The sequence below is a fragment of the Erithacus rubecula genome, assembly GCF_903797595.1.
Source record: "Erithacus rubecula genome assembly, chromosome: 1".
Classification (NCBI taxonomy): Eukaryota; Metazoa; Chordata; class Aves; order Passeriformes; family Muscicapidae; genus Erithacus; species Erithacus rubecula.
In genome coordinates, this window is record NC_136658.1 from 69,005,598 (window position 1) to 69,024,083 (window position 18,486).

Here is an 18,486-nt window from a genome sequence, read left to right on the forward strand (position 1 = left end):
CACCACTAGAAGCATTGTGACATTTTATGAGGGACATCAGAAAGACAAAACAGTTTCCAGTCCTGATAGATGTAATAGCCATTTGCCACTCAGGGTAAACAAGGAATCAATGACTTGCCCCCTTTTTAGTGTCAGCTGAAATAATGGAAAGCATGTGCCCAAGGACACAGACAGATCCAAACAGCTTAGGTCATCTGTTCCTGGGAGGGGTCTCAATATCCAATACATGAATGAGGCAGGAGACTGAAGGAAATGAAGACTTGTATGTGAAAGAAAAGGGGCAGAAACAAGAAAGAATGAGAAAGACATCTGGATGTAAACCTACTTGTCTGAGAGAAAACAACACTGTAGTTTTGAGAGGTGTGGTGGGCTGATTTACCTCTTGCATCTATGCAGAAGTGGGAGATCTTCCTCCCCACTTCCCCTTTCCTCCTTGTTCTTAGTCTTGCAGGCACACTGTTGGTGCTGGTGCTGATATCTCTCTGAACTGATGTAACTCATCAACCAGGGAGAAAACAAATGCAGAAAAACACAGATATGCATGGGTTATACATCTAACACAGGCACTGGATGGAAGTGCTGATGAATGAAGGGATGTCTGAAAAGTGACATGAGGTGGATGATGAAGACGAGAAGGACGAGGTGAGACAAGATTTCTGTTTGGAGGAATGGAGCCATCCTACAGCTCAGCTACCTGTGAAACCACAGCCTGAAAACACATAGAAGCAAAGCACAGCCAGGAAGTTGGGAGGTCGTCCTCATACCTTGGTCTCTAATAGAACTAATCTTAATATCCTAAATTCTCACTAATAAAAAGGTCAGAACTGGCAACACACAAGGGTGCTGCTTTAATCCAGCTGAAGTCACCTCCATGGTTTGTAAACATGACTCAAGAGGCAGACAGAGTGTATTTGATCTGGAAAGATAGGAGTGTATGCTGCCTGGGGAAAGAGTTAGATGTACTTTGACACAGATAATAAGATGCCATGCTTTAGCCTTGACTGTCTTTTGCATACCCATCTCCCTGTGAGGAATATCTGAAGATGTCATTAAGGAGAACAAAGCAAAGCAAAATTCTGAACTACAGCCTTTGCATACTAAATATTGTCCTGTGCAGTGTGCCTGCACAGATTCCCTTTGAAATGGGAGCAGAGGTGCCACCTGGTGCTTTTCTCAATCTGGGAGTGAGACAATAAACTCCCACTTGTAAGAAAAAAAAAACTAAAAATCCATTGTAGTAGCCTGGGAAACCGTAGCTTATGATAGCTTTATTAAAGTACTTTATCGTTTTCATGAAGAATGCTGAAATACTTTTAATGAAAGTTCCTACTAAAGTAAAACCTCCAGGGTCATACCAAATATAGTCAGAAATGGTCTAGGGAAATCTCTGTATTTTGTCTTCCTTAGAGTCCATGATGTTTTCTACTTCAGTGAAATATCTGCAAATAATTCAGTCAACCTCTGCTGAATTTTGAGGTAGTTAGATCGAATTCTTGGAATATCTGGGCAATTTACAGACTTGGGTGCAAGCTGTGCCATCAGCTGTTTTATTTTGAGAGCATATAAAATTACTATGATTTGGTTCGTGGATTTTATATCTTCATTAGAAAAAATGCCCTTAAATTATCTGTAGATCTTTAAATAGTTTAGCATGATGGGATGTAGCACGTTAAGTTAGCTTTTCTGTTTGTCATTTTAAGTCAATAATTTCAAAGGACGTTGATGATGAGGTACAAAGCATAAGGACAATTCAGCCCTGGTGCCATCTAACGCTCTGTGGAGAAAGACCAGATTTTGACTAAGTCAGCAGCAGAGCACCCGCTGAATTGAAGGACGGCATTTTGCTTGCCTGGTGTCTCTCACAGAGTGACAGAAGCACTACTTTGCCAAGCTCTCGCCAGGAAATCAACTCTACCCAGATGAGTCACCAAAATTAACTTCTTGGAGTAGACTACGACCATATCCCGAGTGCAAATTCGAATATATGCTTCACACAGTTTGACTGGAGAGCACCCTGCTGGGATGGTGTGCTGAGTTCACCGAGTTCTTACCCCACTGCACAGGAGAGGAAGGGGAAGGTCACACCTCCACTTTCCCCGGCGCGCCTCGCGTCCTTTCCCAAGGGTTCGACAGCTGGTGGATTTCACCTCCACGCTACCTGTATAGCATTTTGGGGATTTCCTTCTCGACAAAAGGCCCAAACATTTTCTTTTCGCAAAACACCCCAAATTAAAAGGGCAACCAGGGAAACGCTGGCACTACCCGGGGTGAGCCGAGCCGCTGGTGCCAGCCGTGCCCCCGGGAGCGCAGCGCGTCAGCCCAGAGCTCCTGCATGCACAGGAGCCGTGCCCGGGGCTGGGGGGCACGGGGGTCACAGTGACACAATCCCCGGGGCACGGCCAGGCACCGACTGCGGCGGCCCCTCGGCTACGGAGCCCAGAGCTGTGACCCACCCGGCCGCAGCCCCCCGCCCGCCGCGCCGGGGCACGCCGTGTGCGGAGGGCGAGGCCCTGCTGCCACCACCTCCCCTCTCTCCGCCCGCCCTGTCAGGCACCGCCTCCTCCTCCTGCCGTCCTCCTTCTCCTCTCCTCCTTCTCAGCCGCCTGACGAGGGGACGGGGGTGGCAGCCGCGGCGAGGCAGCAGCGTGGGGGTGGCAAGGTAGGGGACAGCCCGCGAAGCTCCGCTGGTCCGGGCTGCTTCTCGTCCTCGTTCTCCTGCGTGCGGGGCGCTGAGAACCGGCCATGGTGAAGGTGTCGTTCAACTCCGCGTTGGCGCAGAAGGAGGCGGCGAAGAAGGAGGAGGAGAACAGCCAGGTGCTGATCGTGCCGCCGGACGCCAAGGTGAGGGCGGCGGGGGGCCGACCCTCCGGGGCCGGCCCGGCGGTGGCGGTGCCGGGCGCTTTGCTGCGCTGCGCTGCGCTCGGCGGGGCTGCCCGGGCAGGGGAGCGCGGCGGGGTCGCTGCCGGGCTCTGTGCGCCCCTTGCCCGCGGCGAGGGCCCGCGGGCGGGCCGGGGGAAGGCTGCGCGGCGGTGCGCCCTGCCGCCCCATCGCCTCTCGCTTCTAAAATGGCTGACAGGGAGCGAGCTTCTCGGCTCCGCTTCTCCCCACTCCGGGGATCTCTGGGGTGGTTCCGTTTTTCTGTTTGCTCGGTCGGCGGTGTTTGTCGGGGTTTTGTTGTGGAGGGTTTTTTGTTAGCCGCGTGGACCGCGGCCGCCTCGGCTTTCAGGGCCGGCAGCGCGCCCGCTCCCGCAGCCCCCCGGCGGTGTCGGGCCGGCGGTGGGAGCTGGTTTGTGTGGCGAGGGCGGGTCGTGGCTGCCGTTCCCCCGCCGCGATCCCCCCCGGCCGGCTGCTGGCGAGCTCCCGGAGCCCGGATGCTGCAGGGCAAGGGAGCGCTCGGGGGGTGAGGCTGGGGCTTCGGCCGCGCTTGTGCCGCAGCGTGTTCGCAGAGCCCGCTGGCTGTGCGGGTCGGGGAACTTCGCCTCGGATCCAGGGCTGGCTGGAGTAAAGGAACAAAGAGCTGCCTCCCCCCCGCCCCAAAACTGCACCCAAACTCCCGGCGCTGCTGCCGCCTCCCCTCTGCAAACAGCTACGAAGGAAAAAACACCAGCGGCTTGTAAAGTTTTTGAAGTGCAAAACTGCCTGGAATCTAGAGGTTTTTCGTTGCAATTTCAGTGCTCCAGTAATCAAAACCAGTTTTTAATTCGGAGTAATGTAGTTTGCTCTAAGCCCTTTCAGGGCTTCCCTTTCAGGGAATGAAAACTTGAAAAATGGCCAGCAGCACATAAACAGTGTCTTGCTGTTTTCATTTGCTTCACGGTCTCTTGTGCATCAGGCCTCTGGATTACCAGATTGACTCTTCAAAAGTGATAGTGTTTATTAATTTCTTAAATCTTTGTGATTAATTTCTGTGTGAAGTTGTGCCCTGGTGCAGGTTTTGCTGTGATTTTGCTGGGGCCATGTTCTTCACCTGCAGAACCCACTGTCATTTCGCAGCCGAGGGGAACCAGAAAGGTTCTTCTAATGACATCTCCCTGATACAGCAAATGGTTAAATTTCACACTTCTACTGAGCATACTGCGCTTCCAGATAAAACTCTCACCAGAGTATTTAAGTCGCTAGAACAGTGTGCCACAACAGACGAGACAGTATTGTTCCTCAGATTGCCTGCAATTATGGGAAATCCATTAGGAGCTCCGTGTTCCTAGAGGAGCTATTCTCTAGGAAGTAGTGGCTTCCCCTAAGCTGGAGAATTTCTTCCCGATCCCAGGTTTGGTGGTCAGTTTGACACCAGGCACATAAGCAAGACACAAGCAACATGTTCCAGAAAATGGGTATTCCTTATTAGCTTGGAATCCTGAACTGCCCTGGACGATGTTTGTTTCCAGATAGCCTACCAAATTTGGCTTGTTTTTCTGCTGCTAAACAAATAAAATACATCTGGCTAATTGTACACTGGGGAACAAATCCTCCTGACCCTGTCCAGATACTGTTGGAAGCATGTTATTTGACTATGATTTCCTTAATGTGGAACTGTAAATTCTAGCAGCTGAGGATGATATACAAAATCTGCCTCGACTTTGCTTTCCTTGTCTAGAAATGAGACTTGTAAATATTTATTAACCAGGTCAAAAGGCAGCCTGATCTCACAGTAGCTGCTTAAAAGTTCTTGCACTGCTGTCAGGGGATGAACATGCCTGAACAAAGCTTGAAACACTCCTAAAATAGCTTGCTAGGAGGGGATGCTCAGTACAGATGAAAATTCCAAAAACAAACGAGCACTCTTGAGGGACGAGTCTTTGACATTCTCCTTGACACATTTCTATCTTCTGTCTGCAGAACTGCAGACCTGCACCTAACAGTGTGCAAAATTCTCTTGAGTAAGCTTTTTTTTGAGCTTTTGTGTTTTAGAGCATCAATAAAAGCAGGTCTGGTACAGTAGCGTTGTCTGTAGTTTTTGTAGAACAGGCTGTGCAATCCATGCGGGATTAACAGTAGTGAAACAAACAATGCCACGTAGCTCTCGAGGTGCTGTGAATCTTCAAGTCTGGGAGCATTTTCTCAGATCTTGGGGTGGGGGGGGTGGGTGGAAAGGAACTGAGGGCCCTTGTAAAGCTTGATACTTTTGAGGTAAGTGCAAGATCCACTCTTTGAACTTTGCCTTCTGGAATACAACTGCATTAGAAACAGATCTTTCCCCACCCCTCCACAACTTGAATTGCCTATGCAGCTCTTTGGAGGAAAGGGGACAAAGTAAACCACATCTGACAAATGCATTATTCATATCACGTAGTTGCTGGAAAACCTTAGCTTCAAGTGAGGTTTGAAGGCAGTGTGGGAATGTATATTGGAAGAGAGAATTCTGGTAGACTGAAAAAGGTCACATCTCCAAAACAGCATATATGGGACATTTGTTTTCCCTTCTTCTACATTGTTTCTGTAGGAAAAGAAATAGATCTGGATCACAGGTGTAAACATGAAAAATATTACAACATTTTATGAAGCTATCTTTTATGAACAAAGTCCTGGGAGGTATTCTGGACTGAAGTAAAGGGAAAGCCCTAAGAAGAGGATCAACAGAATTGCACTAACACAATTTTATTACAAAAAAAAGAAAAACAAAAAACCTACTTAAAATATTTGAGCTAAAGATATCAGTAAACTAGTTGAGATTAATGAATAAAGCCAAATACTCTGAAATGTCGAGAAAATAAAAATTCATGGATGAGCTTTTGGGCTAATTCTTTGGCAGTCTTGTTCTGCTGCTTTTCCCAGCACAGTGCCTTGAAGACTGCCACTCTGCCATTGCAGGATTACTCTCAAATACATAATCTTCCAAGGACTTAGCAAAGAGCATTTGCAGCTAAAATATGCTGATGATACTGCATAGAAATACTCTGATCTTGCCAAAATTTGCCCAGTAACCTCTGATGCAGATACTAATCGGAAATTAATCAGGGAAGGTAAGACAGGAAGAGGCAAGAAGAGTAGGGGACGTGTCACAGAAACAGTCTTAAAAAAATAGTTTTGCAGAAGGCAATGGTCTTATGCTTTAGAGTACGTTACTTAAAAAGGAGTTGAAAAATCTAGAGTGCTAATCCTGTCTCTGCATAAATCACTGCTTGGTATTATGGCATGTAGTGAAAGTGTCTCCATAATTACTGTAGGCAGCCATTACAACTCTGTTTCTGTTGTTGTATGCCATAATTTTTGGCCAAAATACAGAATACTCCTAGTGAAGGGTCTTAGGCCACATTTCATTTTCCATTTTGCTCATTGTCTTTACAATAGGGTGTTTTATGACCCAGTTTCCCAACAGACAAACAATGTGTGGTATTTTAACATTTCTCCCTACAATAGGTCTGTGGAGAGCCAAAGATGCTTCTGAGCATAGCTGAAGTCTTCAGACATTTTATAAAGGCCATTCAGTAGATTAAGCCCTCCCAAAAATCTTTGTGCCCTCAGTGACTCGGGCTGTTGCTCCCTTCTGCCAGGCTCAGTGGCAACCTTTTAAATCTCTTTTTCTTTTTGGGGTGCTCAACATGGTGCATCTTTACCACATCCAGCTTTTTGCACAGAAGCTGTGGATTCACACATAAATATTGTGGCTGACCTTTGGCAGAGAGTTCGGTGTGAAAGTGTAAATGTTAAGAATTTTAAAAGCAGAAGCTTTCTGCATTTATTCCTTATAAGAAAATTATTACTGTGACCTTTAAAATTAACCTTCTTTTTTTCACTTTAGTTTAGCCTTGCCTAAAGCATATTACAACAGTCATTTTTAACACAGAGTGAAGGGATCCAACTAGGAAATACTGTTGAGCAAAAACTAGTGAGCACTGTTTTACTGTGTAGAAAAACCCTTGGATTTTGTGTAATTGGTGTTAAATGTTTCTGAAATAAAGGCATTGACTTTACAGGATTTTTAACATACATATATCCACTAAAAATATTTTTAAGTAATTTACTTATTATTTTGCTGACAGGAAAGCAGATTTTCCCACTTTATGGAATGTCTCTGGAACTGGGTGGTTTAGGATTATTTTGTTTGATTTTAATTTCTTTTTTTATTTCAGAAGTTTCCATATTTCCTTTATAGGCTTTCTCCAATCAAGTTTTTTTCTTTTACAGAAGATGCTGTTGGGGAAAGAGTAGTCTTTGCATTTTCCTTTATTTTCTGTGATGCAATTAGGTCATGAAATCAACCTGCTTCTGCTATCTGTCAGAGCATTGTGGAGATTAAGACGTGATTATTTAAAAGACCAGAAGTAAAAATCCTAACAAAGTAAATTCTCTCCCTCTTCTCCCAGATGTTGCTAAAATTTTAATGAAATTTCACCAAACCATAGATAAGGAAACTCTCCAGTTTTTTTCTTACACAAAGAGTACCCAGGGCTTGTTCTATTATTTTATTTGACTTAATGTGTACCCAAAAACATAAATTAGAGTAAATTGAGTTTTATTGAACAAAATTTGTGTAATGAGGGTCTTTTCTGAGGAAAAGAAGCCTTTTGGCTGATATCTCCCCCTGCATTCTTTTACATTATGAATTTGTGCTACTGGTTAAGTAGTGCATCTTCCTGAAAATAAGGTAACTGTGAGACTTTTGGCTCCTAAAGATATTCCTTAAAAGCTGCCAGCAATTGAGACAATACTAAAAAACTAAGATCTCTCAAAATTTGTGATTCCTCTGACAATTTCTTGCTATTTTTAAGAGAGTTTAGGGGTTTGGAATTCTGAAGTTCAAAATGTGATCTGGGGGAGCTTGTGTCATCCCCCAGCAATGGACATGAACCTGTGGGACAGAGGAGTTCTGTCAGTGCTCTGTATCTGACTTCCTTTTCTGTCTCTCATGACTTCCCGACCTGAATAACAAACACAAAGCTTTGGTTGAGAAATGCAAGCATTTCCCAGAAGAATGATATTTAATGTTTCAAACAGGATGTATTCTGCCAGACCTTTGTGATAACTGCTTCATCAGTTGTTTGTATCATTCACATTTTTGGCTGACTGAGCAAGAGCTGATGGCTGTACCATACAGCTCGTGTGAACTCAGTGCAGGGATGACCAGAGAGACAATGTTAATACTTTCTGCAGTTCTAAATAGTTTCTCTTCAGTTTCCCAGACTTTCACTTGGCTGAGACCCCTTGCCCTAAAAGTGTGTTTGGAAAACTTTCTTCCCCTTAATATAATCGTATGGAAAAATCTGTAATTAGGTGATGCTTTATTTAGTGCAGTATCTAGAAAAAGCAACCTGCACTATCATGTATCTTTACAGTAAATACCAGAAGTACTTCTGTTCACTCCTGTCTTTCTGTGCTGCAATGCTCTTGATAAGCTTCAAGAAACTAGTTTAGATAATAACATTGCATATTAGTATGAAGAATACCACTTAAACAGAGGCTGTTGAAATGAAAGTTCTGTTCAATGGGAAAGATCAAGTTAAATTAGTTAATTTCTGAAGATGTGGATCAAAATGAAATGCTGAGCTTTCCTGTGGAAATCGTTTGAAAGAAAATTTTCTTGGAATCAGCAGTATTTTCAAGGGAAATGCTTTCAACTCATTCCATTATAATGAATATTTAATCCAACATGTGAACATCTATTTCAAGGAAAGTTGAATTTCAAAATATAATGTGTATGTTTTTCTTCTGTTAAGCACTTGAATGAAATGTTTGCAGTTGCAAATGTAACCTAACAGTTGTGTTTTATAGACTATTTTCTATTTTCAAATCTATTTTCTTTGTTATTTGTGTAGGTGTTTTCCTTTTTTTTCCTTCTTATCAGCATTTTAGTATATGTTGATGCTAATAGTCTTGGAGGGGGTATTTAAGAAGGCTAAGCATACTTACCTTCAGTAATGTTTTCAGTTAACTGTTCTGCAGTTGTGATTTTGGAATATTTGTCAGCTTTTTATATACTTTCTCTCCAGTAGTCAGTAGCTACAGGCATCAGATAGCTCTTCATCAAAAGAGTGACTTTCCTGTGACTCTCTGGAAATACCTTCAAAAGTAAATACTGCATTTTTAAGTCCTAGTAATGTTAAATGTTCTTTATTCTGTACTTCCAAAAACATTATGACATTTTAAAAGCGTTTTAAAATGTAACTACAGCTGAAATAAGTAATTATGTGTTTTGTTACTTATTCCACAGATTCCTTTTTTTTTTCCCCTATTTTTTCTCTCCACTCTCCCCTTATGCTATGATTGACAAAGGTTAGCATTATCTGCTTTTAGTCTCTTGATCTGTATGAATAATACAACATTCATTTTCTAACTGTTTATGTACTGCTTTTTATCCTCAGTGGAAATTACTTTGAATCTACAGATGAAAACCATGCTAATTTCTAAAATTCGGATATCTGTCCTAATTTTACAGATGTGGTAAACCAGAGGAATGAGATAATTAATAAGATGGAGCTCTGCAATGAAGTCAGAAATGGTTTTGTGGCAGACTTCATGTGGCCTAGGTAGGGTTTGGGCCACATTGGACATACAGAAAAGCACCAGGTCATTTCTGAGTGATCCATGTGTCATCTACAGGCAATGGTGCTCTGTGCAACAGCTGTACAAAATTCATCATGACAAAATGCCAAAGTCATATTTGCCCAACCATTATTGTAGAGATCCTGGCAAAAAATAAATTGATGTCTTGTTTTTCCTTTCCATGTAGTGTCAGGGTGTGTGTTGTGTGTGTGTGTGTCCACAAATATTTTTTCTAAATTTTTCTAGAGTTTATATATTATTAAGTATGCAATACATATAATTTCACATGTATATGCACATAAAAATAAAACCCACAGGCATTTTAAGAGTAGAGTTCCTTGAATGCAAGTCCTTAGTTAATTTGTGGTTGTCTTTGTCCTAGGGTTCAGCAAACTCTTGCTTTGATGGCAGCTTTCTGTTCTTTTGTGGGTAGGATGAGATGGTGGAATGACTGTGGAAAAAAGAGCAGGCTGGGGAGATCATAACTGGGAGGGGTCAGTGATCTCTGGGGTGGATCTCACATAGCTGCTGAATCACTAAGGCCTGTTTATTTATTTATTTTAAAAGATTAAGCCTACACGGAAATAGAAAACCCTTGCATTTGCACATTTGAAAATGCAGCAGCCTTTGTAGGGTGTGAGGCCAAACACGACTCTTGGAGGCTGCTGCACAGTGCAGTGAGTTGTCTTGCCTAAGGTTTGCAGTTTTGGGGAGCTCCTGGGGAGGTGTTTGAACACTGCCAGGTCTGTGATCCTGCTGGGTGTGATGCTGCCAGGTACTGGGCACTGGAATGTGTGCTCCACTGCAGACTCTGAATACTCCCATTGCACTGAAGCCCCTTAGTTTGTTACAACACTTTTGCCTGGAAAAGGGCGTAATTAAACACCAGCCTTCCGAGGTCAGCTCTCCTGTGCTGATACTCATAACTGCTCCTCATTAAATGCTATTCTGTATTTGCATATAGAATGGTTTCCACTCAGAGAACTGTGCTTGCTGTGCAGGTACAATGCATTCTAATTCACTAATACATGCATTAGCAGAGTGTGTTTAAAGACAGGGCTGCCATTCACAAGAGCCTCACCAGGCTACAGTAATAGGCTGAACAAAATCTTACGATTTTCAGGAATAGCAAGTGCCAAGTCCTGTACCTGGAGCAGACTCATCCCAGCCTTCAGGATACACAGGGCACCACTTGGCTGAGAAGCTGCTCTGCTTGAAAAGGACCCAGGGCTTCTGGTGGACAGTCAGCTGGACACTGGTCACTGGAATCACTAAATGCTGAGAGCTCTTTGATCCAAAAAAAGACAGCAACAAACTGGTGCGAGTCCAGCAGGGGCCACCACAATAGTCAGGGGCTGGAGGTTACACCATATGAGGAGTGGCCAAGGGAGCAGGGCTTGTTCAGCCCAGCGATGAAACTGCTGCTGGGGGCACTTCACAGCAGCCTCCCAGTGCCTGGGGAAGTGACTGAAAAGACAGTGGTCGTAAACTTAAAAAGGAGAGCTTCTAACTGATAAAAGCTAAATATTTTTCAGTCTTGAGGAGAGCCGAGTGCTGCTGAGGAAATTACCCGGAGAAGCTTTGAAGTGTCAGTCTTAGTGGTTTTCAAACCTTGACTGGTCAAGAGCCCTGAGCAGCCTAGACAGGCTTCAGAGTCTACCCTCCTTTGAAGCAGGACTACAGACCTCAAAAGTGGGGTTTGTGATGCTGGATTCTACTTTAGAGAGAAACTGAGACACAGTCTTTGTAACTTGCTTGAGATGGCATACCATCTGTGGCTGAGCTGGGAATAGAGTTATTAAATTCCGAGGCTCAGTGGTGCATATGTGCATGCTAATGAGATCTCTTGGGTGAAAGAGCCAATGCCACTTGGGAAAATAGCCTTGAGAGAAATCTAGGTTAAATTCACATAGCGTTCCATCATACTGATGTCTGAGAATCAGGCAGTCATAGGAAGAAAGAAATTTCAGATATAAGGAGTAAGGGAGATACAGGGATTGGAACAATCAAGGTCAAAGAGATAATTTAGTATTGATCCATTTTAAGTGGAATAGGAACCTTCTAAGTTGCTGTTTTAAAACACTGATCTAATTCAGGATAAAGATGAAAGAAATACTTCATTAAAATTATAGATTGATATAGTGTAGTTTTTGCAAGTATGGTAGAATGTAAGTCAATTGTAAGTCAAAAAATGCAGGTGGGTAAAGGGTTTATTTTGCCAGTGTTAAAGTGAAGCGTTTTTCAAAATTTGACAGTTTAATGAAATGCCATGTTTGGTATGCTGTAACTATAAAGGGTGTGGTGATTTTGTTTTCAGAAAGCAAAATGCATTCTGAAGAATGTCCTGTATGACTTCTTAGGTTTAATGGGTTTTGTTTAAGAAATGAATCCTTCTTGCCAGATACCTGTACAAGCTTTCCACCTGCAGGTTTTGGTCTATGACTTGTAAACTTGCACTAGAACACTTCTCTTTTCTTTAAATATGTGAGAAAAGGTAAGTGTGGAATGCAGAACAAACTTCCATCATTCTAGTTTATGAAAATGTATAGATAAATTCATCAACATTAATATATTTTCTAAATAAACTTGATTTCCACCCTGAGCATCCAGACATTTAGAGCCAAGACATTTTCCAAATATTGTAGGTTTTGGTGAAGTTTTCATGGTGAGGAGTGGGGAGAAGGCAGAAAAATCATAAAATTCCCAAATAAAGGATATATGGAGCTGTACTTGTCTAGCACAGACCAAACACTCCTGGAAGTTTCTTGGTTTTTTTTTTTCTCATGTTAATGAAGCAAGTGGTTGGAGTTATTTGTTAGTTCTCACCCTATATAGTATTAGTGTTAGTGTATCACAGAATGGCTCACATTGGAGGTCATCTGGGCCAACTCCCCTGCTCTAGCAGGACCACCTGCAGCTGATTGCTTGAGACCACCTCCAACCAGCTTCTGAGTATCTCCAAGGATGGAAGACTCCACAACCTCCCTGGACAAGCTGTTCCAGTGTTTGGGGTCATGCAGTGAAAGAAGTGTTTCCTTGTGTTCAGTAGGAGTACAAGATGTATTGGGATCCTGTAGTGCTAATATCTGTAGAGAAAAAGATGCAGGAGGACAGTCCTTGCCCTGAGTGTTTGCAGTGAAAACGCAGGCCAGGAGGCACAGGAGTGCAGTGCTGGTTCATGTGGCAGGGCAAAGTCCAGAGCCGTTCTGTGGCCGTAGCCCAGCTCCTCTTCACCAGAGCGTGGTGATGAGTGGTTTATCTTGGGGCAACGGTGAAGGGAGGAAATGGAGATAAGGTGTGCCTAGTTACTCTGCGCATGGCAGATACCAGAGAACTCTGCTTTGGGTGGGGAAAGATACAGGGGGCATAGGCATGGGATAAGTGGCCAGAGAAGGAAATTGGTAGATCTTGAAACTGGACAGAGAAGAGAAACAATCTGGGGAGCACAATTTGAAAAAAACAGTCAAATACAGTGTGTGGGTAGTTGTACCCTTACTGTAGACAGCCTGGGCTGAGGATATAGCCTAAAGTGCAGGTGAATCTGAAAACCTGATAAAAGTCTTTGCCTGGTCTAAAAATACAACTTTCAGGCCATTTAAGTACTTTGTCATTTTCTAGTCCATGTAAGACCAAAGCTAATAATGACTCATCTTAGTGCTACTCCAAAATTTAACAAAACAGCAATTTGAATAGTTACAGGCTTTTTCCTTCTTTACCTATCCTCTTTAATTGTTGACTGCTATCAGGTTCTGCAGTCTCTTATCTCAGAAATGAAGACAGTGTTTAGGTAAATCAGGATTACTCATGTTGGTTAGGAGTTGCTGGATTACTCTTCAGGATATGCTTCTTTTGTTGTCGCTCTGTCACATAGCTGTGGATGAACTGCTGGTTCCTGTCCTTAACATTCACTTTGCAGTTGCAATTTTCCTTTACTTCTTGCAGAAAATTTGAGCTCTTCATGTTCCAACATGTTTCTGAGTTTTATTTCCTGCTCCCTTACTCTTTCCTGTTTTCCAGTTTTTGTTCTCTATTCACCTCTATCTCTCCCAGTACATGCAGCTGCAGCTACCCACCAGCACTCATTCCCCTTTTAAGATGATCTTGAGCTGACTGCTTATACTGATGTTTTTATTCTGTTTTAGTTACAATGTTTGAACAATGAAATGAGTCATTTGACAGACACTTTATGTTTTAATAAAACTCCCCCATTATTTCGTCAAAGATAACATTCAACCAATTAAAACAACCTTGGACTTTGAACTTGTGAAGCTCCTGGAATTTAGTTTCTTCTTACTTCTGGATTTCCTAGTGCTGTCTAAAAGATGTTGTATTTACAATACTATTTCAAAGACCATATACAGATACGAGAAATAGAAGAAGAGGTTAATAGTACCAACTGCACAATAGATAATTCTAATTGATTAATCTCCTTGGTTATTCAGGCTATGTGATTACAGTGAACAGCAGCACAATTTTAAGGTTGTGTTTTCATTTTTGTTCTTTAGGCAGAGAGCCTTTGGTCAGATGGACAAATCTCTGTCCATCATGACAGAAGATGGTCAGATATCAACTGTGTATAAAAAGCCATAGCTTGTTTTCCAGACAAGCGAGAAACCTCTGAAGTATCTATTGTATATAGAGTGTTTTTTTCAAACTAGCAAGTTGAAAGATGATTGTACTTAAAGTTAAAATTTAATTTTATTAGTAAGCATAAAATTGCTGTTTTAGAGGCAGATCAGTATGATCGCCTTGCAGATTCGCAGCATCTGCCAAGTGAGGAGTCTTGCAAAAGCCTGCCTTAATTTCCCATCTGCAGCAAGTAATAAATAGAATACCAGGCTTGGAGCAGTCTTCAGGCAGGAATACCATTGAAGGAATGCAGGGCTCTTTCTAAATTAGGTTTGTTTTAAATTGACTTTCTTTAGTGAGGATTTTCTACAGATGTCAGATTTACAAGTCAGAGCAGGCGAGCCTGACCAACAGAATTCAGTCTATACAGCCATTGGTCAGTATTTTATTTAAAGACTTTTTAGCCTCTCTCATTAAAAAGCACTTCTAGGGAGCCATCATTAACTTCCCTTCTTCCTGTTCCACTAATTAAAGCTGCAGTTGGTCAATATTTGCCTTCAGGAGGCTCAGTCTGTCCCACTGTGTTCTGTCCATCCATGTGAGCTAAGTGGCACACAGAGAACCTTGGAGGAAAACTGTTGTGGACAGCTTCCAGCCAGTTCTGCCCACATTAACTGTAAGCTTTTATATTTGTGTTTGTGTACATATATTAGATGTTATTCTCACATGCATAATTATGGACATTTTGTGTATTATGCTGCAGACATTTTTAGCAATGTTTGTAATACTTAGTAATGCTCTGCATCAGCTTTTTCTGTGGATCAAAGACTGTTCATTCCAAAATTATTTTTATTGCTATCATATCTATTTTTAAATTTGGGACATTATCTTTTACATAGCTGTCCAGCAGTCATACAGTATTCTGGACTTCTCACAGCATGTTGTCCATCATATCTGGTTGAGATAGATGTGTCCTTAATTTCTGCAAATGAACAAGGTCTGATAATCTTCTCACTCATTTTAATACGAACTAGACATATGCCTCATAAGATTATAGACTGCTTTACTTTTATAATGTTAAAGCAATTATATTCCACTATGTACAAAGAGCCACAAGGGGAAAATCTAAGTAATTATCAAGTCTAATTATACACATTTGTGGCTCAGTATTGGAGCTTCTTAGAATACATTTATGATATTATCCCAAACATGAATTTGGCCATTCTGAAATTCAGCATTTATTAAAAACAAAAAAAAGTTAGCATTAAAATTGAACTGAGAAGAGCAAGAGAATATATATCCACTAGCCATTAATAACTGTTAGTGTTTGCGGGTTTATGGAGTTATTAACTTTTTTTAATTTAATTTACTGCAGAACAGTTAATACTAATTGTCATAAAGATGTTCTTGTGAAGATCTCTCTGCAGTTGAGAGATGTTCTGGTAAGTAGTTCATGGTATGATGTACCCATTTCAGGAGTGGTTTTAGTAAAAAGGCAGAGAGCAGCTTTTCCACTCACTGCTGTGGTTACCAATGAAGGGACCTGTTCTGGAAACTGCAGTCAAATTGTCACTTCTTTGTGAGAAGACTCTAGATTTGAATCTTGCTAGTCTCAAATAATAGAGAATTTAATACTTGCTTTCTATCTGAAAGGAAAATTGTTACTGCAGAGCTTGAAGTTATTCAGGTTGGGAAGTTCTGAACCATTTCATTTCAACACTGTAGGATTTACTGTACAAGTGGCAGAGAGATGCTTCTGTTTCATGTCTTATCCATGGGAAATAGGCTAATCAAATGTTTTCCAATTAGAACAATCAGCTCATCAAGGGAAACAAGCTAGTTTTGGGCCTGCATCCAGTTCCTCCTAAGGCATTTTTGCATCAGAGATTAACTTTGTGGCATCATCTTAAGGCTGAGGATTCACAAGGGAGTTGAAAGTACATGGGGCAGTGATGAAGAAGAGAGGAAAGAAAGGGACCAGGACAGTAATGATTATTTATTACAGAAGTAGAGAGGTGTATTTTTAGAGGTCAGTCTTCACCTCAAGTACATGATGCTTTCTTTTGTGAGGTACCTCTGGCAGTGGAAAGCTGGCCTAGAGAAAAATTAGTCATTGAGGCTGCAGTCTCATGTTGTGCTCTGGCTTCAGAAGTCAGTGCTGCTGCCGGGGAACAAAGTGCAGTTGTAACCGTGTGGGGAGAAGCGCTAATTCAGCACTGTCCCTCTTAGTGGGGATCTGCTTTCACTTAATGGGGTTTTTTTCCAGAGCATGAGTCACCTGGAAGGAGGGTGAGCATCCATTGCACTTTCTTCTCTTGCAGTGCAGAGGGTCAGATTTATATAGCAAGAGACAAATTATTCTTTTGGGTGAATACAGCCCAAACTAAGCTGTCATGGCAACAATACAAAAGCTTAGAGAGCTTAGCCCTAGGTCAGCTGCATATATAATTTGGCTTCAGTGCATTATTTATATTTTAATTTAAGCTGGTTTTAAACTGCTTCATAATATACTTAGTTTTCAGGCTAGGAAGTCAATTCTTTGTTCTGTTTCAACAGCATAAAATCTTTTCAGTGTTGTCAGTTTTGGGTTCTGCCTGTGCTCAGGGGCTGTGCTTTCATTCATTCTCCTAAGCAGGAGCCTAAACTGAGCTTGAACTCCTGCTCTGAATTTGGTGGGCTGTTTTTGGTAGGCAGGGGACAAATCAATGATAGGCAACTACAAATACAAAACAGCTTAATGTGCCACCACAAGGAACACCTTGAGAAATAATAATGATAGCCTTTACCTGGTGGAAAAGGATGAAAGAGTTACATTAAACTTATTGTTTACATCTGTCATCTCATATATCAAAGCAAAATTATTTAAGGTGGAATACTAATGAACTTGTCCTTCAGGTTCCTCCTAGCATCATAGAAGTGTAAAAGTTTTTTTTTTCTGATTATTTTTGTGGTTTGTGGAAAATTGATCTGACATTAACCCCCATTTCCAGATAGGTATTCATACTCTGTATGCCTTCTTCATAATTTCCCAGATGCGTGTTTTCTTAGTCTCTGGACTTTAAAAATAATGAAAATTGCACTAATGGACATTTCTGGTTGAAGTTAAAAAGGTGTGGGAGTTGAAAGCAGCACTAGGAAAGAATAAAGATACTCTTTATATTCTTCACTAGGCAATATTTTGATATTGTATCCCAAAGGCAGTTTGCTATCCCTTTTTTCTGGCCTTAACTTGGAAAAGTTAAGTGACAACAGTTATAAAAAGTTTCAATCAGGTGTCCTGTATGCTTTGAAATATCTAGGGAAATAGTTACCTAATGATACAGGGCAACATAAAAATAAAAATCCTTGGTTTACCTAGTTTAGATCTGTAATTGAGATGATTTATAGAAGAATCCACAGTGACTCTCAGCCTGACCCAAGAGTTAATTAGATTAGCATGGATATTATGTCCTATTCTCAGTCTTTGCAAAGAGCCAGGTTAAAAATCAGGCAGCTAGTAATCCTGTCATTTTTTACACTGAATTCCTTAAATAATTGGTATTCTAAAAGTGTTATAAATTGTTTCTTGTCTTTACATTGTGCCTTTTCAGTCCACAGCAAATGCTATTTTTCTGGTTTCACTTTGCCTTGCAATGTATCCCAGAAATGTTGGTTTCAGGGGGCTTCTGGAAGTCATCTGCTGCAGCCTCCCTTTAGAAACAGGATGGTTGCCAAAGCAAGATTAGCCATGGCTTTCTCTATTTGAGTCTTGAAAACCTCCAAAGATGGAGATTTTGCAATCTGATTTACTGTGGTATTTAGCAAGGTAAAGCAAAATAAAATGTGTGAAATATCTTCAGTTTGACTCTAAATATTTCTGAATCAGATTTTGGGAGCTGTTGCCTGGCAAAGAAGCTGCATTGCCACTTCTGTATGAAAGGTAATTGAAGTATACTGTAAAGGTGGATTTTACATCACTTAATTTTAGCTGCATATGAATTAGGTACCTACTTTGTTAGCCAAGGAATTTCCCCTCTATAATGAGAGAAAAGAAGTTAGTAGCTCCAAAATGCTGCTTATCCTTCTCAGGGATGGCTGAGTCATTCCCAGGAAATGCCACTTTCTCCCACTGTTTACAGGGAGGGTCCCCTTTCCATTTGGTGTAGGACTTGCTTTAGCCAGATGAGGGGAATTCCTTAATTGGGCCAAGGCAGCTGGGTACTATACCCATACCTTTGTTCGAGTGGGGTATCATCTCAATTAGCAAATGCAACAAAAAGACCTAACACATCAGGCAGAACACTGACTAACAACCATAGTTGTCAAAGCCTTCTCCAGCGCTTCTGTCCTGCTCTTCCTCAGTTTTCTGGTTTGGTGTTTTTTTGTTCATTCAGTCATAATGATTTTGCCCTGGTCGTCATTCTATGTTACTGTTGTATGGTTGCAAAGGGGTAATGA

General features: G+C 41.8%; 1 protein-coding gene across 2 annotated transcripts in view; it reads left to right on the forward strand.

Moving 5' to 3' along the window:
• The first annotated feature begins 360 nt into the window (after positions 1–360).
• Positions 361–18,486, forward strand: part of ITM2B (integral membrane protein 2B) — a 28,430-nt gene continuing 10,304 nt past the window's right edge. The window contains exon 1 of one of the 2 annotated variants that reach the window (XM_079319014.1): positions 361–2,841. In XM_079319014.1, the coding sequence (XP_079175140.1) occupies positions 2,743–2,841 (99 nt within the window). In that variant the 5' untranslated portion in view covers positions 361–2,742. The remainder of the gene's footprint in view (positions 2,842–18,486) is intronic. The other variant, XM_079319015.1, reaches the window with a different exon arrangement.